The 23066-nt window shown below is 52.3% G+C and overlaps 2 protein-coding genes across 2 annotated transcripts; both read right to left on the bottom strand.

Moving 5' to 3' along the window:
• Positions 1–959: 959 nt before the first annotated feature.
• LOC141466767 (uncharacterized) lies at positions 960–4054 on the bottom strand. The gene is given in 5 exon segments (XM_074150853.1): positions 960–1716; positions 3473–3529; positions 3615–3694; positions 3782–3878; positions 3999–4054. Coding segments are annotated over 5 exon segments (1047 nt in total).
• A 459-nt stretch (positions 4055–4513) lies between these two features.
• On the bottom strand, positions 4514–12139 carry LOC141466766 (E3 ubiquitin-protein ligase RBBP6-like). The gene is given in 9 exon segments (XM_074150852.1): positions 4514–4717; positions 5160–5263; positions 6045–6211; positions 7093–7232; positions 7891–7987; positions 8097–8147; positions 8149–8180; positions 8853–8897; positions 12080–12139. Coding segments are annotated over 9 exon segments (900 nt in total).
• Positions 12140–23066: the final 10927 nt, after the last annotated feature.

Here is a 23066-nt window from a genome sequence, read left to right as displayed (position 1 = left end):
TGCAAGAATGCTCATCCCTTAGACAAAGGAGAAATCAGTCTATGCCAGAACGGTGGTTTAATGGGAGGATGAACGTTTAACTGAGACCGACAAACTTGAACAATATTACCAAAGAAGGGAATAAATAAATCAGTGAAGTAATTGATACAGGTGGAGTGATGGGGAGAAGTAAAGAGGGGCGGGACAAAGGGAAGTAGTCTTAGGCGTCTCTTAGGCTGTGATCTCTGGAGTACCCAGCCAGTGGGGAAACAGGGGAGAGAAATTTCAGCTGGGAATAAGGAATAAAAACAAAACGCGCCAGAACCCGGTGTGCCTGCTTGCCGGGTCACCCGTTCTTGCAAGAATGTTTAAATAAGATGTGCTTGGTATTGATCACCGCCTGAGCTGCTGTTATTGGAGAAGGAGAGTTTCTCACACATTATAATGGGTGACATACATGATCTTTGGTGATATTTTATAAACTGGCTTTTGCTTCAATTCCGTATCTTCAGTATTTTTCCAAAAGATGTTCAATTAAGGGAACAGGCAAGAGAAAGGATAAATTCATTAGCTAAGAATAAGAGCAATCAAATAATTTACTGTCTTTTTACTTTACAATAAATAAACAAAGATAGAAGATTTATCAAACTGGGGACTGTCTGATCTGTTAATTCCTTCAAGTACCACTTCTGACAAGAGTAGATAGATGAGATGTACGTTCCTGTTGGAACATGTCAGCAAGCAGTTATGGAGAGGTAGACACAACCAGTTTTATCCTTATGTCCCATGTTCTTCTTTAGAAAAATGTAGGTGTTTAAAACGTTTTAGAATATCAGAACGCTATCTTAAGTCTACAGCGATGTCTTAAATGTTTTGAGTTTGCTTCGTCCTGTTTCTTTAGATGCTGAAATATAAGTAATAACAGCTCCACATTGGATCACTTTCCACTCACTATCTTTTTGCCAGTTTCTTGGTTAAGTTCAATCTTTTTTTGTGGCGTTGTTAAGAAAAGCAAATTTATCCTTTTCTGGGGGTCGCTTTCCTTTTTCACCACCAGACTCTGACTTCCCCTTTGGCGATGTCTTCGATTCAGCAGTTTCTGGTTTGAAGGCCTTTATGGAAGAGGCTTCATGTTTATCAACCTCTTTATCTACTTTCCTTTTTCTTTTTTCAGGTTTGGCATCAGAAGCTTTGCTTTTTCCAACAGGTTTTGTTGACTTACACTCTTTGTTGGAGGACTTATCTGACTTGGTTTCTTTTGGATCATCTTTCTCGGTCTTTTCCTCCCTTGGTTGAGCACCAACAGCATGGCCCTCGTAAAACATTTCATACCGTTCTCTATAGTTCCTGTCCCGTTCTCCATATCTCTCCTTTTCAAATGGATCTCCAAAGTCAGCAAATCTGCCATAGGAAGCTTTCACATCATACACTGGAACTTCTCTGTATCTGTTAAAATGCTGCCTTTCTCCATCCCCTTGAGGTACAGTCCATTTAGTGGGAGACTGGCCTCTAAATACTGGAGATCTTGACCATGAATGGTATCTCCTGTATGGGGGTGACCATGACCTTGAGTGGTGATAACCAGGTGACCTTGACCTAGAATGACAGTTACGACTCTTCTCTTTGCCTCCTCTTGGACAGGGTGGGGATTGCGAGAAGGAAGGAGAATGGGATCTTGACTGGGAGTAGGTATGTGAACTTCTGGAGTAAGATGAAGCACTATAGGGAGACTTGGACCTTAGGAAAAAAACAACACAAAAAAAAAATATAAATGAAGTTAATTCGAAACAGTCACCCTGTTTTTTCCCTTCCAAAATTTATTTGTTTGTTTGTTTTTTTTCTCTCCATATATTTAAGTCAAAACTTCTTTTAGTTGCTGACATAACATTACTGCAAATTGAAGAACTTGAGAACATGGAAAAGTTTCTGCTTCCAGCACAGAACAGCTGCTGCTTTGATAGTGTAAAAGCATAGAGGAAGGGTAAGTTTATTTCCACTCACTTCTAAGTGAGTGGTGTTGACGCTGGGAGTGCTGGGGCTTGAGTCCTCCTTTGGGTACATTCACGGTACAGGTGCCCTCGATTTGAACTTCTAAAGAAACCCCAAGACACATGTCACTGTTTGTAACACTGCCCTCATTTTAAAGGCATTTATAAGCATTCTGATCAATACTTATAAATATTTAAGGGGTAGGTGTCAAGAGGATGGGGCTGGTCTTTTTTCAGTGGTGCCCAGTGACAGGACAAGAGGAAACAGGCACAAACTTGAATGCAAGAAGTTCCACCTAAACATAAGGAGGAACTTCTTTCCTGTGAGGGTGGCAGAGCACTGGAATAGGCTGCCCAGGGAGGTGGTGGAGTCTCCTACTTTGGAGACATTCAAAACCCGCCTGGACAAACTCCTGTGCAACCTGCTCTGGGTGGACCTGCTTTGGCAGGGGCATTTGGAGTGGATGATCTCCAGAGGTCCCTTCCAACCCCATGTGATTCTGTGATTCTGTAAAGAGGAAAGGGAACAAAGCGGGAGCATGGTGACCAGCACTTAACTTGTTCTCAAGTGTTTTTCTCCCTGCTTTCTGCTCATTTGAGACTACACTCATTTCTTGACCCTCACACTTGCCTTCCTTATCCTCTCCCAGCAGTTCCCTCAGTCTCCTCTCCTTACACTCAGCTTTGGACTGTGGGTGGTGGCTGCGCTTGCTCAAAGAGCATCTCCATGTCCAAGTGCCCGCCGCTCCTCTGCCCTTCTTAGGTGCACTTCATACTACCCATGGTGGTGCCTCACCATGATGGATTTGGCCTGTTCTTCTCCCTCAATTGTTATTTTTCTTGCCTACTGAATTTTTAGACAATCTGTGAGAAGGATCCTGGTTTCTGTTTGTATTTATCTTAAGATTTTCTAAACACGGTGTACCCTTACAATCTATCTAGAACAAATTTATTCCAAAAGGAAGGATCAGCTTGACACTGCAATAATAGATAAAACAGGCTCCTCTCCCTCTAGTTAAGAGAAAGCACTTGGCTGTTTGAGATCTCAACACTGAAGAAACTCAAAATTGTCAGAAAATAACAGCACTGACTCTTCCAGTAATTTGCTCCATCAGTATCAACTGAGGTGTTATACAATGAATGTTGGAGGCTGCTCTCTATTGGGAAATCAATTTCTTCAACTCTATTCAGCCAGTAATCAAAAGGGTGGCTTTCCATCTGATCCTTTAATTATATTTCAGTTTTATATGGAATTATAGTTTCCTCAAAAAGCGTTTGCTTTTCAGAGTCCTCTTTTCAGTCATGTACTGGGGTTTTCTTTTAAATAATCTTTCCACAAGCAAAGATCTCCTCTGTTAAGGCCAATTCAAATTAAGACATTTGAAAAATTAATTACCACTTGTATTCTCTGCAACTATCTGTGCATACCGATTTCATTATAAATCATCTGTTATATAAGCTATGTGTTATGGCCTTGTTACAAGCAATAATGCACTAATACTTACAGTTCCCAGCCTGCTCTGCCTCCTGCTGAGAGAGGTGAATGGGCTCTCATGGAGTGACTTTTTGGAGTGGGGAGAGGAAAAGAGGAAAAAATCCCATTCAGTATATACAAAGGTAAATTTTTAACAGAAATTCTGACGTTACAGTTCCTTACCTGTTGTGGACGTTGATTGTCCTTGGGGGCCCAGAAGACTCGGTTATGCTGGTTGTCTTCCTACAGGAACCTGACAGGCATTGGGAGGAAAAGCAAACAGTTGGAAAATAATCTACTAAAATGCAAGAATCACTGCATATATTGAAATAAAGCTTACCTTCTCTCCAAAAAAACTGCTGACACACAGTGAGGAACATGTAGAAGGTTCAGCAGCCGTGACCAGAGCAGCAGGAGGTACAATGCTATTGGCATTGCTACAAAAAAAAAACAAACCCAAATTTTTATTATTCAAACAGTGTTTTGAAGTGCTGCTTGAAACATAAAGTCCAAGGTGAGAAAATGCTGACTACTGTAAATGAAAAAAAATAATTTACAAAATAATCTTCACCAGATCTACAGAAATGAAGTTGGCCAATTCCCAATGAAGCATGGTGAGAAGTCTCTGTGGATACTGGCATTTAAAGAGAAAGCTTGTGGAAACACCTTGTATGATGTTGATGATAGAAGTACTGTAGAAAAAAGTAATGTAAGAAAAGCTGGCCAATTTTACCTATCATAGTGCTTTCACACTTTTCATGAAAATATTATTTCTTCAGTACTAAAGAGAAATTAATGCAATCAGGAAGGTTTGACACAACTAAATTGTTTCTTTAGGAATTGCTGGCCACTTAAAATCAAAGGGCTCCCAGAGAAAACTGTTCCTCTCTCAGGGCAGACCTGTAGGGAAGAACTGATGAGGAAACCAAACAAGCAACACTTCTGAGACAATTCTGGCATGAGGCACACTTCCAGCTTATCCAAGTGTCCTCATTCAAAGTGAAAACAAAAAATAGAACTCCCACAATTATCTGGAACTGTTACTAATGACATAAATCATTAGCTGAGAAGCTCAGGAAGAAGAATCTGACTTCAGCATTTCAGTGTCTTTTATATTCATGTTGATGAGTTTACTGATTTGGTACCGAAAAGGTGCAGGAGGTGGAACAGCCATGAGCGGTGGTGGAGGTGGAGGAAGTGGCAGCTGCTGCTGCTGCTGAATCTGCTTACGGAGCTCTTTTGTGTGGCCGGTTCCATTGTGGAAGTTGTTCACAGCCTGGAGGCAGAAAAACATTTACAAAAAGGTAATATGAACTTTCGGTAGATACATGAACAAAAGCCTCCACAGAGTAGGATCACTTGTGTATTCCTGCAAATGCTGTCAATCCTAAAATGAGTCAACATACAACTATATGAACACATTGCCTTAAACACTGATATTAGCGACTGGTAACTCAAGAGTATCTGTATTTAAAGTGCTTCAGCATTCACACCAAATCTGAAAGTGAGGCAATTGTGTTAAACAAAAGTGTGACCTGAATTTGCCCAATCGTCTCTAAAGAGTTATCAGCTTCTGTAACAACAGAGAATATATTGGAAAAGTAAATGTAGCCTTATTCAATTTATCCTTGCTTAAGGAGATGCAAATTAATATTTTCTTCCCCGTTTTGCAAGTAGACTTTTCTCAACAACAATTTAGGTAAAAGTCATCCTCTTACCTTGCGCAGGAACTTCTTGGTAATTAAAGCATCAGGGGAAACACCCATCTGATGACACATTGGGCAGGCGTGTTCCTCAGATTCCAGCAATGCTGTTCTAATGCCTGTGTATAATTAGAGTCATTAAAGCAGGTTTAGCCAACAGAAGGAAATTTGGGGGGGGTTCCAATCAATTATAAAAAGACATATATGATTAATGGGTGAATATGGTCGTGAATTGAGAGCATGAAGCTATAAATGTTCAAGAGTGTAAAACATTTCTAGGATGCAGCAAATAACTGTACAGTTTTGATATTTCACTATTGGAACATCTGAAGAGGGATATGTCTGGATGTCTTGACTGGTCTTTTTTCCACTACAAGACATACAGTGAGAAGTCACCAACTTCCAGGTTAGTGAATAAAACACACCTTGAAAAACCATTAGTGGGTTTGAGTTCTGAAGATTTTACCCAACTTTCCCATGGAGAAGAATGTGGATTAAATGCCTAATTACTGGTTTGTGGCAGACCCAGTAAGTCACCAGAGTTGACCTACTAATATATATGTGTGGTATATATATACTCGTATATATATATAATTTTGTATGAGAGAAAGGGCTGTGAAAAAACGGAGTGCATTCAATATCTAATACTGCAATCACCTGCGTGGTTTTGCCTCTTGTCCTACTCATCCTTCCGCAGGGAAAGAGGATTTAACTAGATATATAAAAAGGGAAAAAAGCTTCCTGCCTTTTATTTTCTCTTTATACAAAAAGAGTCCTTTCCTATTCAGGGTATACATAACTGTGAAATAGGTCTGGTAACAAGGTAATTTAATCATCTCCTGTTTCTGCTTTTAGAAAATCAGATGCGATGTTTTGAATGAAAAAACATGGCAGTAACACATTCGTCACAATAACGGTTTCCACAGCAGGGAGTAACGGCTGCATCAGTCATTATCTCTTTACAAATGAGACACAACAACTCATCTGGAACAGGGTCTGAGGAGGAAGAGGAGGGCTCCTCTGGGAAAAAGGGAGGCTTCTCCTTCTTTCCTCTGGCATAAGCTTCCCTGGAGGGCAGGAGGGAAGGAAAAAGAAAAAAGTTGACCATGGGGATAGGAAAACTTTTCCAAGCTCTGGATGTTACCAAAGGAAGGTAACAGATGGCATTCTCACTCCACATCAGCCTTCCGAGATGTAGGCATTTAGTTTAAACTTCTTTGCTACAGCCACAGCACGAGAAGAGGGAGGGGGGAACAATTTTCCTTCTGCAGAACTCTCCCATGCACTGGATCAACTATGAAATTAGCTCAGGCTAGAAATATCACTTTTGCACAGGTAGAAATCAGGTGAAACTAATCCCATCTTTTGCCAGAGGGTAAATGTAAATTACAGGCTCAAGATAAAGTCAGTCTTCCAGTAATTACCTTTTATACATGGAAGAGATCTATGTTACAGCTTCTGTAAAAGGAGACAGAAAAACAGAAGTGCCATCAAGTGCATTTTAAAACAGCCAGTCTTGTCAGCACACAGGAGTATTTTCTTAGTTAACAGCAACAGGAAAACCTCAGTGGGTTTCCCACAGGGGATTTGATAAAAGTCAGAGAGTGGGGAGGAAATCTCAGTCCAACAGCTATTTGTTAATTTTTGCAAGAAGCCTTGGAAACGTAAAACAGAAGCAAAATGAGCTTTCCAAGAGAATGACTGCGCTGTTTTGCAGAAATACAGATTCTTGGCACTTCGCAAGTTTAACCAAATTCCAGGGGCATAAGCAGTAGGACCACTGTATTTTAATATTAGGAATTATCCCAGATTTTGAGCTTACAATACAATGACAACGCTTCCTCCCCCATAACTACAGATGTGGCCAACTCGGTTCCATCGCCATCAGATATTTACACGTGGTTTCCTTTGTTCCCTTTTTGGTCAGTTCAATTAATTCCATGCTTATGCATTAATAATTGGAATTGCATATTTTCTGGTGTTCGTCAGCATCACACCCTTTGTATTGGGATCTTCCACCTCCATCAGAAAACTCCTTGGAATTCCGGTGCTCTTTTTAATTCTGGGAATAGGCTTAAAATTTTTGTCCTGTTAAGACAAGAAACATGGACATATCTCAAGACCCACACTATAAATGGCATTTCAAAGATTATTTTAAGCAGCAAAAGCCCTTAATCCTCTCCTTTTACCTAGACACAAACCCTCTCCTCCTCCAAAGCGTGATTCAGAGCCAGAGCTTAATTCAGGGCCCGGAACAGTCACTGAGAAACTCACGTTCACCATCAATATAGATGGAGGTTGTACATACATTCAGTGACTGACGTTATGTGGCATGAACATTCAACCAGAGACTTGTGTAATTAAACTATGCAAATATTCAATAGGTGGGGTCAACAGAAATGTCTTTGCTTTATACAAAATACTAAAAACTGTGAACTGTCATTAAAAAGCATTAAAACCAGAAAAAAAGTCAAGCGTATTGAAATATATAAAAATATGCGTGAAAGTTCACAGAGAAAGTTCGATGGACACATTTAATGTGTATGACCTAAAAAAATGAAAATTTTACATTTTTAATTCCAGGTTTCCCTTGAATTTTGAAGGGTTTTGCAATATTGCCCTGTAACCTCTGTATTTCACCCCAGGAGAAACAATTCTTAATATGAGTGCTCATCATGTATTTGTTACAAAACTGCCAAGGGAAAAATGAAAAGCTCAGTAACAGCAGAATCCCCCACAATCTTACCGTGTTCGTTGGGCAGTTCTTTATATAGTGGCCAGGTTTTCCGCAACAAAAGCAAATATATGATGGTGGGGGTGGACCTAAGGGTTTCTTCATGTAACTAGAAGGTTTTCGGGAAAAGAAGGAAAAGGTAGGCATGTGTTTTGTTAAACATCTCTACAAGTTTTCCATCATTTTCAAAGAAGAGATTTGACTTTGTCAACACTTACTTGATGGGATTGTATTGACAGCAGGACTGTATCATCATGGCTTTTATCTTCCTCGGAAGCGTTGGCTGCAGCCAAATTGTCGGTCTGTTGGACAGGGAAGTGTTTGACACAGGCATTAGAAACACATTTACACCCCCAGCCCCAGATGACAGCCCTCACCTCGTCCCGCTGGCTGGGGCTGCCTGCAAACGGCTGCTATAGAGAATACAGTTGTGCTGAAGGGGTTCTGGGGAGTCCTGATGCTGTTACAGGATGTTTTTGTGCCTGTTACCTACTGGAAAAGAGCGTTCTCGGGCACCCAAACCCTCAGGCTAGGTTTGTACACCACATAGCCCTGCAAGTGTCCATATTACAGAAATGCCTCTATTTTGGCTGTGGCATCCCCCCCCCCCCCCGAAATATCCGCAACCTGCAGCCAATTAAATTCTGTAAAAATGCAAAATTAACAAAACGTATGAAAACCAATAAACAGTCTCTGAAAGGCTTCTTCTTTGTGCCTTGAAGATGAGTAATCCTGCAACATTACATTAAGGCTGATAAGGTTCTCTCCTCTGTTCCCAAACTGGGAACTGCTCTTTACAGCAGAGTATCAAAATACACATGCATTTTTGTTAAAATATAAAAATTAAATTAAAGTTTTGTTCCCATTCCAACAGCTATCCAGCTATAGATCACAGTAGGAGATTTAAAAATACAAAGCAAACGCTTTTTGTTTTGGTAAGTATTTGACAAGAAAAAAAAAATATATATTTATACCTCAATAAGCTGGGCCAGAGAAAGAAGTGCAGAAGAGTCATCAATCTGTTCACAAAAAATGAAACTTCTCCTGCTTTTTTCTCCACCTGAGAGGAGCCTTTGCAGGGGGGGGGGCGGGGCGAGTGCAGCTGCTGGCCCAATGGTGGCGCAAAGAGGGGGCAATGGGATGAGGGCTGTGAGTGAGCCAATGGGAGGCGGGGTTTGCTGTGGGTGGGCGGGGCAGAGGGGGGGCGCACAGGGCCAGCCTGAGGGGTAATGGTGGTGGCAAAGGGTCCTTTTAACAGGCCCTGGGGGGTCTGTGGCCTCGATGGAGGGGGGAAAAGTGAGGAGGGGGTGCAGGAGAGGGCGGTGGGACGGCCTCGTCTTCCAGCCATGCTGCTGCCCTGGCCACTGAAGCAAATAGCCGGCTGAGTCTGCCAGAGAGGGGCATAGCTCTTTCCAAGGTGTCTCTGGGGATCCCCCGAGGGCAGGGGCTCTGCAGGGGGACCTGTGGGGAGGGACCTCTCCTGGCCCAGCAGCCTGGTCTGGGTGCTCCCTGGAGCAGGGAGGAGAATGGGGAATAGCCCTGGGGCACCCAGCACACCTGAAGATCAGGGCTGTGCAGTCCACACAAGCTGGGGCTGGTGGCCCCCACTCAGAGGCGTGTCCTCTCCCTGCACCCAGCGTTCCCCACTGATTCGAAGAATGAATGGTTGAACGTAGTTAGTGTAGATTTAGTACAGCTTGGCAAAGAACAGAGCTCGGAGCCCAGGAGCCCAGCATTCCAAGATAAAGAAATGGCCTTGTGTATAAGATAGCAGGAACAGCCTGCATGCTAAGGAGGAATCCAATTGTCTGGGTGCAGTGTCCATCTGGCCTGGACCAGTTTCGCGGTTTGCGGTCCAGCCAGCTCAGCATTCTAAGCCAAAGGTAAAAGTACACGGTGAAGAAGACTATGAGCCTTCCTCCAGAAGACCCCGGCCCACGACCACTGGGCGACAGTACGCATGGGGCAAGGGGAGGAGACTTATGATAATGAGTTCCTAGAAATAATTAGAATAGTAATGCCTTTTCTTAGAATTAATTATAATAACCCAGCCCACCTTAATGAATATGTATGCTTTTTATCATAAATAGATGCTTGTTTTACGAGCCAGTGTGCAAGTTTGGAGGAGCAATCCCCCTTGCACCCAGCGCTGTAATAAAGATGCCTGCTTTATAACTCTCTGTGAGTTGTAGAGTCTGTTTCTGCGCCTCACCCTTCCTGCAGTGCCGCTTACCTCCACTGCAGCTGATCTCCTCGGCAAAAAATATATAAAATATCACTGCACTGGCTAGGAAGTGCCTGGAAACTTCATCTCTTTATTGCCCATTTCCCATCCGAGCTCCAGAGCCTGGGGCCAACGCAGCCACCGTGCCTTCGGGAAGCGGCCGCCCCTTTCTGGGTCCGGCTGGCAGAAGGTGTGGGGGGAGGTCCCCGGTCCCTGTCAGGGCACCCCCGGGGTCGGGGGCTGAGCCCCTTCCCCAGGGACGCCCCAGGGACACCATTGGGGCGATGGCAGCCTCTCTGGACCCTGGGAAGGTGCACTCCCCTTGGATCATAGAATCATAGAATTATTCAGGTTGGAAAAGACCCTTGGGATCATCGAGTCCAACCATCAACCCTTCTCTACAAAGTTCTCCCCTACACCATATCCCCCAACACCACATCTAAACAACTCAAACACATTCCGGGATGGTGACTCAACCGCCTCCCTGGGCAGCCTCTTCCAGTGTCTGACCACTCTTTCTGTGAAGAATTGTTTCCTAATGTCCAGTCTAAACCTACCCTGTTGCAGCTTGAAGCCGTTCCCTCTTGTTCTATTGCTAATTACCTGTGAGAAGAGATCAGCACCAAGCTCTGTACAACGTCCTTTCAAGTAGTTGTAGAGAGTGATGAGGTCTCCTCTCAGCCTCCTCTGCCTCAAACTAAACAGTCCCAGCTCCCTCAATTGTTCTTCCTATGGTTTATTCTCCTGGCCCTTCACCAGCTTCGTTGCCCTCCTCTGCACCCGCTCCAGCACCTCGATATCTCTCTTGTATTGAGGTGCCCAAAACTGGACACAATACTCCAGATGTGGCCTCACCAGTGCTGAGTACAGGGGGACAATCACCTCCCTACTTCTGCTGGTCACGCTATTTCTAATACAAGCCAGGATGCCGTTGGCGTTCTTGGCCACCTGGGCACACTGCCGGCTCATATTCAGCCGCTTATCAATTAGAACCCCCAGGTCCGTTTCTGCCGGGCAGCTCCAGCCACACTTCCCCAAGCCTGTAGTGATGCATAGGCTTGTTGGGGCCCAAGTGGGCACTTGGCCTTGTTGAAGCTCATACCGTTAACGTTGGCCCATCGATCCAACCTATCCAAGTCTCTCTGGAGAGCCTCCCTGTCCTCATGCAGACCCATACTCCCACTTAACTTGGTGTCATCTGCGAACTTACTGATGATACACTCTGTGTCCTTATCAAGATCATCCATAAAGATGTTCAACAGAAATGGTCCCAACACTGAGCCCTGAGGAACACCACTTATGACCAGCCGCCAGCTGGATTTAACTCCATTGACCACCACTCTTTGGGACCGTCCAGCCAGCCAGTGCTTGATCCAGCAGATCCATATACTCATCCAGGCCATGAGCAGCCAGTTTTTCCATGAGAATTCTATGGGGAGCGGTGTCAAATGCTTTTTGAAAGTCTAGGTAAACAATATGCACAGCCTTTCCCTTGTCCAATAAGCGGGTCATCTTGTCATAGAAGGAGATGAGGTTTGTCAGGCAGGACCTGCCTTTCATAAACCCATGCTGACTAGGCCTGATCCCCTGGTTGCCCATTATATGTCGGCACAGCCTGGGGCAGCTCCCGGCCCCACTGCTGCTCAGCGTCTCCCTCACACCCTGAACCCCCTGAGCATCCTCCTGCCCCCAAAACTCCTGTCCCCTGCAGCAGCTGCACCCCCACTGCCCGCAGCTCCCGGGGGCCAGGGGGAGTTGTTCTGCTCGAGAGAGGGAAGAAAAAGAAAAGAAAACACCCCAAACCCCCAAGAGCCCCTGAGGCTCTTGGACTGCTCCTGGGAGTCGGCGTGAGTCAGCCAGGACAGTCTTGGCAGCAGCCCCAGGCCTGGAGACCCTGGGGAGAGGCCTGGACCCTGGAGACCTCTGCACTGGCAGAGAGGGGAGAGCACTGGCCCCAGCATCCACCATGCTGCTGACCTCCATCCCTGGCCGTGACAACGTTGAGGAATGGTCTTCAGAGACCACCAGCTCCAGCATGGCCACCCCTGTGGAGACATCTCTGGACAGCACATCTGCGCATCCAGCGACATCTCCTCACACGGTGACATCTCCTGGCACAGCAGCATCTCCCTGGACAGCAGTGTCCTCACCAGCCCCACTGCTGTTCTCCACAGCCAAGGCCTCAGGGACCTTGCAGTGCCCCAGGAGGTGCCTCTGGAGGAGACCATGAAGCTCTTCCGTTGCTCCTGGGGGTTGCTGGAGGTCGGCCAAAACAGGCCTGGCAGCAGCCCCAGGCCCACGGACCCTGGTGACACCAGCACAGCCATCCCCCCCACCCCAAACTTCGACTCCCTCAAGCTGCTCGAGCAGCTGCTGAGCCCCAACTAAAGCCTGGAGGAGACCACGGAGGCCGTGCACTTCCAGGAGGAACTCCTCTACGGGACAAACTCCCAGGAGCCCTGGGGGGATGTAGGGACAGAGCCATCACCAGAGTCTCGGGAGACCTGGGGGGACTTGGAGATGGAGACATCACCAGAGTCTCGGGAGACCTGGGGGGACTTGGAGCTGGAGACGACACCAGAGTCTCGGGATACCTGGGGGGACTCGGGGACGGAGACGTCATTAGAGTCACAGGAGACATGGGGGCACTCGGGGACAAACACATCACCAGAGTCCCAGGAGCACTGGGTGGATGTGGGGATGGAGCTGCCTCCAGCCCAGCCCAGCCCACCCTGGGGGAGAGGCATGGGACAAAGCGGGGGCCCAGCCCCCCACTGACATCACCCAGCAAGCGCAGGGCTCTTGCAAGGGGGCCACGGGAGGAGAGGGGGCCAAGTCCCACCGCAGGCAGGAGACGGAGATGATGGGGGGGCTGGGGGTTATGTGTATTTGAGAGGGGGATGTGTGCATTCGGGGAGGGGCTGTATGAATATAGGGAGGGGGGCATGGTATTTAGGGGAGGAGGGCGTGCAGTTGTGGAGAGGGTTCTATTTGGGGGGGGGGTATTTGGGGAGAGGGCTGTATTTGGGGAGAGGGGGGTGTATTTGAGGGAGGGAGAGGGGTTTAGAGTAGCTTCCATAGGACCTTTTCTCTTGTGTTAAAAAGTTGTTTCAATTAAAAGTTGTTTCTCCAGAACCGCTCCATGCCTGTTTGGGGGGGCGGGGAGGGAGTGAGTGCAGGGGACACCAGGAATCAGCACCCCCCCAGGTACGACAGCCCCGATGAGCCCCAAATCGGAGCCCATGAGCCCCAAAGGGCAACGAGCTGCCCCCAGGGACGAGCCACCACCAGCGGGGTGGCAGTGGCCAGGGGAGGACTCCCCTGTCCCCTTCCCCAGGGGCAGCCAGGACAGAGGGGTCCCTGCAGGACCCACCAACACGGCCCCACGCAGAAAGCAGCACAGAGCTCCCGGGACAAGGACGGCCCTTGGGGACCGAGATAGGACACACCCCCCCCACAACGCGGGCTGCAAGGCCTTGCTCTGGAACCCGGCCAGTGTCCCCTCCTGCGGGGACAGGGCCCGCGACAGTCCCCCAAAGCCTGGGGACAATCACACCCGTCCTCGGGTCCCACCGCGCTCGGCTCCACAGCCCGGCTTTGCCTCCCGACTGCAGGAAAATCACCCCAAATCACCCAAGAAGGGCATTCTTAAGGGCCTGGTCCAAACGCCTCTAAAACAAGGAGACACCTGGGGCATCAACCACCTCCCCAGGACGCCTGTTCCACTGCTTGATCACCCCCGTGGTAAAGAAACGCTTCCTAATGTTGGCTCATCAGGGAGGGGAGTCATAAGACGACGGGGAAATGTTTGACTCTGAAAGAGGGGAGATTGAGATGAGATCAGGGGAAGAAATTCTTTGCTGTGAGGGTGGTGAGACCCTGGCCAACGGTGCCCAGAGACACTGTGGCTGCCCCAACCCTGGAGGGGTTCAAGGCCAGGCAGGAGGGGGCTTGAACAACCAGGTCTGGTGGGAGGTGTCCCTACCAAGGGACAGGGTGAGCTCGCAGGTCCCTTCCAATCCAAACTAGACTATTATTCTGGGACATGCCTTCCAGCCCTGTCACCAGCTTGGTTGCCCTCCTCTGGAGGCATTCAAGGACCTTCCCATCCTTCTCCAAAGGTGGGGCCCAGACCTGCACCCAGGGCTCCAGGTGAGGCCGCACCAGCGCCGAGCACAGCAGGACAATCGCCACTCTTGGCCGCCTGCTTCCACTGGGTTTGATGCCCCCCAGGATGGGGGTTGCCCTCTTGGTGCCAGGGGACACCGACGGCTCCTCCTCAGCTGCTGCCCCAAGCATCCCCAGACCCCTTTGTGCAGGGCTGCTCTCCAGCCACCCCTCTCCCCAGTCACACTCCTGCCCAGACTTCCTCCCTCCCAGTGCAGAATCCCGCACTTTTACTGCTTCAACTTCACGCCGCTGCTGATTGCCCAGTGCTCCAACCTCTCCAGAGGCTTCTGCAAGGCCTCTTGGCCCTCAAGAGGGTCAACAGCACCTCCCACTTTGGCATCATCAGCGTGTTAATGGGGCATTCACCCCCAAAATCCAGGGGAGCAACTCTTCCCACCGTTTTTCTCATTCCACTGACAATGTTAAACTCAACCATTTTATGACGACTGTGGCCAAGACCATCCCATCTCCCACCAGGCCTCCAGCAGGAGATCGGGAGGCTATTGGAGGAGGGGGCAGGGCACAGGGAGCCCCCACATTCCATCCCTGGTGACCAAAGAGTCCTTAGCAGCAGAGAGACCGAGAGGACCGATGATGGTGCTGCCACCACTGTGGCTCCCACCGAACGGCCCCTGGGCCCCCACGGCGCCCCAGACGCTTCGCACTTTTGTGCTCCCCCAAACCTTCTACCCCCAAGGTAGGGACTGATCCCAACCCACAGCCTGGGGATGCTCTCGGGGACAAGAGCGCAGGAGGTGACCGCAGCCATGGCTCCTGTCTCTCTTCCAGGCTCAGCCACCCTGGTTCGACTGCCTGGGCAGGAGCAGCCCTTCTCCGCAGCCTGGGCACCCCCAGTGGGGGGAGCCCCATGGGCCCCACAGGCCACACCACCAGGTATGGTCCGTACTGTCCCCTCTGCCACCTTCAGCCCCCGACGACCCTGGTCACCTGCACCATCCCACCTCCCCTGGTCCCCCCCAGCACTTTTGGTACTGGGGGTGGCGGGTTCAGCAAGCCCGGGTGAGCATTCCTGCCCTCACCTGCCCAGTAAATCCCATTTCCAGGGAATTTCCCAACCCCTGGGGACTATCTCTCCCATTTCCCCCCCTAAGCGCGTCCCCTCCCCAGCTTCCAGCCCTGGCAACCCCCGGCACAGCAGCTCCCCCCGGGGAACACCCGGCCACCAGCTCCCCAGGGGCCTGGCCCACAGCCCAGATGGGGAACATAGGGGCCGGCTCGGCGGGTGCCCTGGAGGCTGCCCCTGGCCCAGCAGAGCTCCCTTTCCCCCCCCAGGGCTGTAGAGGGCCCCCTGTGCCTGCTGCTTTGATCCCCGCTTCTTCCACATCGAGTCGACCACCACCAACCAGCCTCCACCAGCCACCCCCACGCTCGGCCACGGCGCCGCTGCTCCCCCGGGCCCTGCCCTGTGGGGCCTCAGGGGCTGCGAGACCCTCCCGGCCTGGGCAGCCCCCGGCATCCTCCAGGGACAGCCCACACAGCCCCCGGTGACACAGCTCCCAGCCTACCGCCACCTTTTTTTTAACCTTTTTCCCAGCACCAGCCTTTAGAAATTACAAAAGTCAGGAGTTGACTCCCACAACCCAGGTGGCAGCCAGAACACCTCCTGCTTGTTTTGAACATCTCTGGGAACTACTTGCATTGCCACCCAGACTTTGGGGCTGCGTCCTTTCCTGGCCACTCTATCCTCAAAAGCACCTTTTTTTCACTTTTTCCCAGCGCCGGCCTCCAAAAATTCCGAACGTCAGGAGCTGACCCCCACACCCAAGGTGGCAGCCATACCAACTCTTGGTTTTTATGAACGTCTCTGGGAACTACTTGCATTGCCACCCAGACTCTGGGGCTGCGGCCTTTCCTTGCCACTCTATCCTCAATACTACCTTTTTTTTCATTTTTTTCGCAGCACTGGCCTCTAAAAATTCCGAATGTCTGGAGGCGGCTCCCACAATGAAGGCGTCAGCCAGAGCAATTCTTGCTTGTTTTGAACGTCTCTGGGAACTACTTGCATTGCCACCCAGACTTTGGGGCTGCCGGCTTTCCTGGCCACTCTATCCTCAAAAGCACCTTTTGTTCACTTTTTCCCAGCACCAGCCTCCAAAAATTCCGAATGTCAGGAGCTGATCCGCCAGCTGGGAGTCACCAACCCTTACAGACACGTCCAGCTGTGTACGGAAAGGAAGTGTCCACGTCAGCCGGTGGGTCAGACCGGACAGAGATGGCACAATCCCATCAAAAGGCGCCCCAAAGCTACCTCTCATTGGCTGGTCCACAGGGGCTGCCCGGCCAAGGAGATGTCCCTTACCCATATCGATTGTCAACTTATATTATTATAATAAGGTTGATCAGACTTGGTTCACAGACCGCAGCTCCAGCGTCACCATCCCAACGGGCTCCAGTCTGTGAGACTCGGACAGGCTCAGCTGAGAAAATGCTGGGTCCAAAGGGAATGTACCTCCAGGAGATGGAGCTCCATGGCCCGAGCGGGGCACTAACAAGAAGCTTTACTGACTGAACCGCTGCTTTTCTACCCAAACGCTGGCGATCTCCAGAGAGAGAAAGCTGTTTTAGCCAGTTCTCCTCCAAAGCCCTGACAGTGGTAAATCCAAACAATCAGGAGCACCCCTCTGCAGAGGGACACAGGCAGCAGAAAGGCAATCCTTTGTGAAATCCAGCTGGAAACCCATTCCAGCAGAAAAGACAATCCTTACCAGGCTGTTGGCAAAACTCCCCACGTCTCTGGGCCAGGGGGATGTCACCAACACGTCCGCACCTCTGAGGGTTGGGGCCCACCACAAGGATGGTTTCCATTCTGTCACATCCTCGGAGCTAAAACTGTCGGCAGGAGCTGGCTCATCCTGGGACTTGGAACCACCCAGGCACCTGACCTGCAGAACAGAAGTACCTCTGAAGAGACTCTGGTGGCCTGCATTAACACACCAGCACACTCTTGAGATCGCAGAACCACAGAATGGATAGAGTTGGAAGAGACTTTAAAGCCCCTCCAGTCCCTCCCCCTGCCCTGGGCAGGGACACCTCCCACCACACCAGGCTGCTCCAAGCCCCGTCCAACCTGGCCTTGAACCCCTCCAGGGATGGGGCAGCCACAGCTTCTCTGGGCAACCTGGGCCAGGGTCTCACCACCCTCACAGCAAACAATTTCCTCCCCACATCTCATCTCAATCTCCCCTCTTCCAGTGTCAAACCCTTCCCCCTCCTCCTATGGCTCCCCTCCCTGATCAAGAGTCCCCCCCCAGCTTTCCTGGAGCCCCTTGAGGGACTGGAAGGGGCTCTACGGACTCCCTGGAGCCTTCTCTTCTCCAGGCTGAACCCCCCCCAACTCTTTCAGCCTGTCCTCACAGCAGAGGGGCTCCAGCCCTCCCAGCATCTCCGTGGCCTCCTCTGGCCCCACTCCAACAGCTCCATGACCCTTTGATACTGGTGGCCCCAGAGCTGGAGGCAGCGCTCCTGGGGGTCTTCCCAGAGCAGAGGGGCAGAATCCCTCCCCTCGCCCTGCTGGCCATGCTGCTGGGGATGCAGGCCAGGATGGGGGGAACTTTCTGGGCTGCCAGGGCACATTGTTGGCTGATGTTGAGCTTCTCACCCACCAACACCCCCAAGTCCTTCTCCTCAGGGCAGCTCTCCAGCCATTCTCCACCCAGCCTGGATTTGTGCCTGGGATCGCTGTGACCCAGGGGCACAGGAAGTCCTGGTGGAACTTCATGAGGTTCACGGGAGTGACCTCAATCCTGTCCACGTCCCTCTGGGTCTGGGCAGGGGGTGGAGACACAGGAGAACTGGCAGACTCATCACACAGGACTGCAGGAGAGCTTTTTCCCCCCATCCAGGTTCTCTGTGTGGAATCCATCTGCGTCGACCCCGCCATCGAGGGGAACATCAAGGTGAGACCCTGGGGGAGAGAAGCAACACTAAGAGTAGAATCCTTTGAGGGGGGGAGGTATGGGGGGTGTCCCCCAAAAATCATACTCAACCCCAAAAAAACCCCATGCAGACACCCTCCCCTAGCAAGTGAAGCTCAACCCACATCGAGGGGGACACGGGGGTCTTCCCTCGGGGACAGCAGGGGGGGCAGGACATGTCTGTGAGGTGGGACCAAGCAGAGACAGGCTGGGGGGGCCTGGGGGCACAGGGAGGGTGGTGGGAGGGGCAGGGCCAGGGGCAGGGCTGAGGCCACACCCACCCAGCAAATCAGGTAGGGGTGGGGCTAAGGGAAAGGGGGTGGGGCTAAGAAAGGAGGCCACACCCACCAGAGTCACCCCAGGTAAGGGCAGGGCTTGGGGAAAGGGGGTGGGGCTCTGTGAGGCCACACCCACCGACTCAGGGAGGAGGTGGGGCTAAAGGACAAGGCCACACCCACCAGTGTGAGTTACCCCTAGACAGGTGGGGTTAGGGAAAGGGGGTGGGGCCAAGGGAGGCGGTGCTAAGGGAAGAAGCCACGCCCCCAAGGGCTACTACAGGCTGGGACAAAGGGGCTAAGGGAGAAGGGGTGGAGCTGAAGGGAAGGGCCATGGCTAAGGGAGGAAGCCACACCCCCACATGAGGGGTGGACACAAAGGGGTGGAGCCAGGGGAAACAAGCCACACCCACAGGGCCTCTTGCAAGAGGCAGGGCTAAGGCAGTGAGCCCCACCCACAAGAGCTGGAAGGCCACACCCACAGGGGGGTGGGGCTAAGGGGGGACACACCCACAGAGGGGTGGGGCTAAGGGGCCAGGCCACAGCCCCAGGAGCCCCCATCAAGGGGGGGCGTGGCCAGGGGTTGCCCCACCCCATGGGAGTGTCCACCCTGTCTCCCCCCAAAAAAGGGCACAATCTCCCCAAAAAGGGGACTCCAACTACCTCCCCCAGCCTCCCAACAAAAGTGGACCCAGGCATCCAGTCCCCACAAGTACCCCCCTCAGACCCCCAACCCAAGTGGATCCAGGCATCCGGTGTCAGGACCACTTTATCAGCACAGGGATGGAAGGCGGGGGGGTTTTCCATCCGTGGGTCCGTCCCCCAGGTGTGGGTCTGCCCCCCAGGTGTGGGGCCGCTGTGGGGCAGGGTTGGGGCACTGCTCTAGCGTGGGTCTCCCCGCTCCTGCCAGCAAACCTGCTCCTGCAGGGGTGACGCTCCACAGCCACAGGTCTCTCCAGGAGCCTGCTCCAGGGTGGGCTCTCCACGGGCTGCACCTTCCTTCTGGACTGTGGGAACACAACAGGAGATTGGCAGCAGAACTGGAAACACGCGCCAGGGACCTACAGCTGAGGTGTGGAAAGCACCTGTATCACACCTTGTTGTTCACTTCTGTGTACCTGACAAGGAGAACATCTGTGCTTAGATCACACAGGCCTGCCAGGGACTCGTGGAACCTGCTGGAGATTCCTGCCCTGATGTGGGAAAGATCAAAGCGCATGGGAAAGGAGGCCTGCTGGAATCCTGGGAGACAGGCGAGAGCAGCAGCTGGGGAAACACTCTCTGGCAAGGACCGAGCTCCGCGGTGCCTGCCTTCCCGCTGGCCTGCCTCTGCCCGGCGAATGCAAGGGTATCTGCAGTGGCATCTGTGTCTGCCGTGGCCTCTATGAGGGCACCTGCCCCAGCAACGGGAGGGACAGCGGGGTCTCTAACGGTGTCGGTGCCGGTGTCTCTGCCTGCATTGGTGCCGGTGTCTGTGACGGTATCTCGATGGTACCTGCGTGGCTAATTGTACCTGCGTCTGTGCCGGCATCTGTCGGTGTCCCGAGTCTATCTGTGACGGGAGTCTGCTGCCTGATACGAGTCCGCCTCCCTGTCCGTGTTGGCCTTCATGCGCGTTGCCAGGTCAGAGAACCTCCGTCCGCGGGACGTGCCCTCCAGGCGGAAGAGCTGCTCCAGTAAGGAAAGGCAGCAGCTCTGCCGCAGCAGCGAGGCCAGCCTCTTCCTCCTGCCATGCAAGAGACACTGCTGGACCCAGAGGCTCTTGCTGCACAGGGCTCAATGGGGCAGGGCCGGGGGAAAGCAGGGCGGCGGACAAGGCAGTTGCACCTCCTCGGAGGAAAGGGAGCTGCCGGAGGGAGGGCTGCTGGAGCGGAAGGGGGCAAACACAGAAGTGCCGCTGGGGGGAAGCTGACACAGCCCCTGCTCCAGCTGCTTTTTACCCCAAGGTGTGCTCATTCGCCATGACTGCGCACGGCAGGGAGGGAGTGCGGGGCTCTGTCCTTCCCCGCTCTACCCGCACATGGCTCCTTAATGCCTCGGTCCCATAAGGGCCCTGCGTCAGGTCAGGGGTGGCCTCAAGGCTCGGCCACATGCCTGGGACTGGGTAGGAAATGGCTCTTCCTCCCCTGGGGTCTCAGTTCTGCTTCTTACCGGATCTCCTGCGGAAGGGAGGCTGCTCTTCTGACAAAAGCGGCACACGGCAACTTCTCCACCTGAGACTTGATGAAGGCTCCAAAGGAGCTCCGGGGGAAGTGCCTCTCGAGCAGGCTCAAAGCCTCCCTGATCATCTTCTTTGCCAGCTTTATGTGGTTCATACGGCAGCAGACCTGCAGAGGAGAAGGGAGACACCCCGACGTGGTCGAGCAGCCCAAGGGGCTGCAGGAGTCTGCCAGTGGCTGGAGGAGCCAGGGATAGCCCCTGCAGCTGGGGAAGGCATCCAGCTCCATCCCCCAGGAGACCCCCCAGACCTCCCCGTCTCTTTACCTCCCCTTTGAGGCTGAAGAAAGTGGCCTCTTCGAAGCAGGCTATCACAGTCGCTTTGGTCTTCCTCAGGACCTCCGCCTCTTTCAGCTTCATGAGGGCCTTTGCGCAAGCAGACGGAGAGCAGGTGAGCGTGGGTGCAGAGCCCATGGCCGGCCTTGTCCTCCCCCATTGCCTCTGGCCTCTGTCTTACGAGGGCCTGATTCTGCCCCTGGCGATGCCCACCCAAACACAGTCACGCTGGCTCAGAGCACAGGCACCAGTGATCCCTCAGCCCCCCTCCCTGCTAATGCCCCTCGTGCTCAGGCCACGCTGGCCTGTGTCTCTGTCCACACAAGAGGCAAAGCGGAGGAAAAAGTCGGGCTCTGACCCCAGCATTTCCCTTCCAAAGTCCCCTTGAGGCAGGCCCTACTGCGGCGGTGACATTGTCCTGCCCAGAGCCAGGCCACCCAGAGGGCTCCGTGCACAGTGGGTGCTGGCAAGCGAGGCAACTCACCATGTAGCAGTCGGAGACGTGCAGGTAGCCAGCTGCAGACTCCAGAAGGTAGTAAAAGGCTCGGCCAGCATCGCCCACTGCCAGGCAGTGCCGAGCCAAAGGCACCAGCACCGATTCCACGATGGCCACGCTACAGTTCCCAGGGGAAGAAGAGAGCAAAGAATACACCGGCATCAGCCAGACTGGTCTTTCTCCCCACAGAGACGGCATCAAAACCCCTTTGCTCAAAGCAGGGCACGAGCCCACGGGCAGCCAAGCTTCCTACAGGTGCTTTGTAGGTAGGGAGAAAGAGACAAGCTGGGCTTGCTGTCACCTCCCACAGGCAAACCACCCGGCTCCCCGGGGTGGCTTTTCCCCTGCACATTTTGTCGCTCCTCTCTAGGAACTGGAAAGCAAGGCTTGCTCCAGTGTAGTGTGACCATCGCTCGGAGCCCACAGGCTTCCTCGAGCACCATCTCCTCTCCATGGCCGTCTCCTCCCAGCTCCCACCCCACAGAAAGCTTCTTCCCTAAGCTAGAGTCACAACCGGCAGCCAAATGCCGGCACTTCCTTGGTCTCCTCTGCAGAGCCTGAGCTCATTGCCTTTACAAAGAATCAAACCCTCTCTGCTCACCCCAAATCCTCCTCAGCAAAAACCTGGTGTTCTCCAACATCTGCAAAGAAAAGAGGGGATTAGACACCTCCTCGCCTCCCCCAGGGTAAGAGCCGCCCTCCCTCTCCCAGTGGGCTTGCAAGGACCCTCTCAGGGGTGCCAACAGGCTGAGGACAGTCTGCGGTGGTTGTCCTCAGCTCCTGGGCTCGTCCCTGGCAGACCCACTCCCAGCCCATCCCCAGCGCACCCCCCTGGGCTCCTGCAGGGCCTGGGCTGTGGAGCACGGTGCACAGCATACCCCCAGCGGCGTGGGTCCTCTCCCTCCTCAACTGCTCTCCGGCCAGCACCAAGGCCTCCCAGCTGCGAGAGTCGCCCTGGTCAGCAGGGTCCCGACAGCTCCCTCCCTCCTGGCTGCTGGTGACGGCGAAGCGGTGGAAGGCCACGAAATCCCCTCGGCCGCAGCTCTTGCATCTCTGTGCGTGCCGCTCCAGGAAGGCAGCACACTTGCGGTGTAGGGCGACCCGCTGTCTCTGGGGCTACAGCTCATAGGCGGCCTCTTGCAGCAGCGGGACACAGAAGGCCAGGGCGCCAGACGGCTGCTCCATGGTCTGCATACCTGCAAGGCAAAGGGCCTTGGCATCAGCCCGAGCTGGGGCTGGGGCTCGGGGCCGTACCCGCCAGGGAACGAGAGTCACTCTGTGGTGGGCATCCTTGGCAGCGACCCCGCGCTGCTGCACACCCAGCCTTGAGCACGGGGAAAAAGCGCCCACGCCTTGCTGGCACTAGCCCAGCCCTGGGGACACGGGGAGACAGGGCCTGGCTGGCCTCGCTGGCACTAGCCCAGCCCTGGGGACACAGGGCTCAGCTGCACTCCAGGCAGGAGCTGGGCATGTTGCCACCAGCCAAAGCAAGCCCCAACCAGCGCTTTCTCCCTGCTCTTGGCAAGGCAGTCCCCAGCCTCCTGAGCTTCCTCCAGTGCCACAGGGCAATCCAAGGTGTATAAAAGCCTGTCAAA

Source organism: Numenius arquata, chromosome 7 (assembly GCF_964106895.1).
Source record: "Numenius arquata chromosome 7, bNumArq3.hap1.1, whole genome shotgun sequence".
In the NCBI taxonomy this organism is placed as follows: domain Eukaryota; kingdom Metazoa; phylum Chordata; class Aves; order Charadriiformes; family Scolopacidae; genus Numenius; species Numenius arquata.
This window is presented reverse-complemented; position numbering and strand designations above follow the sequence as displayed.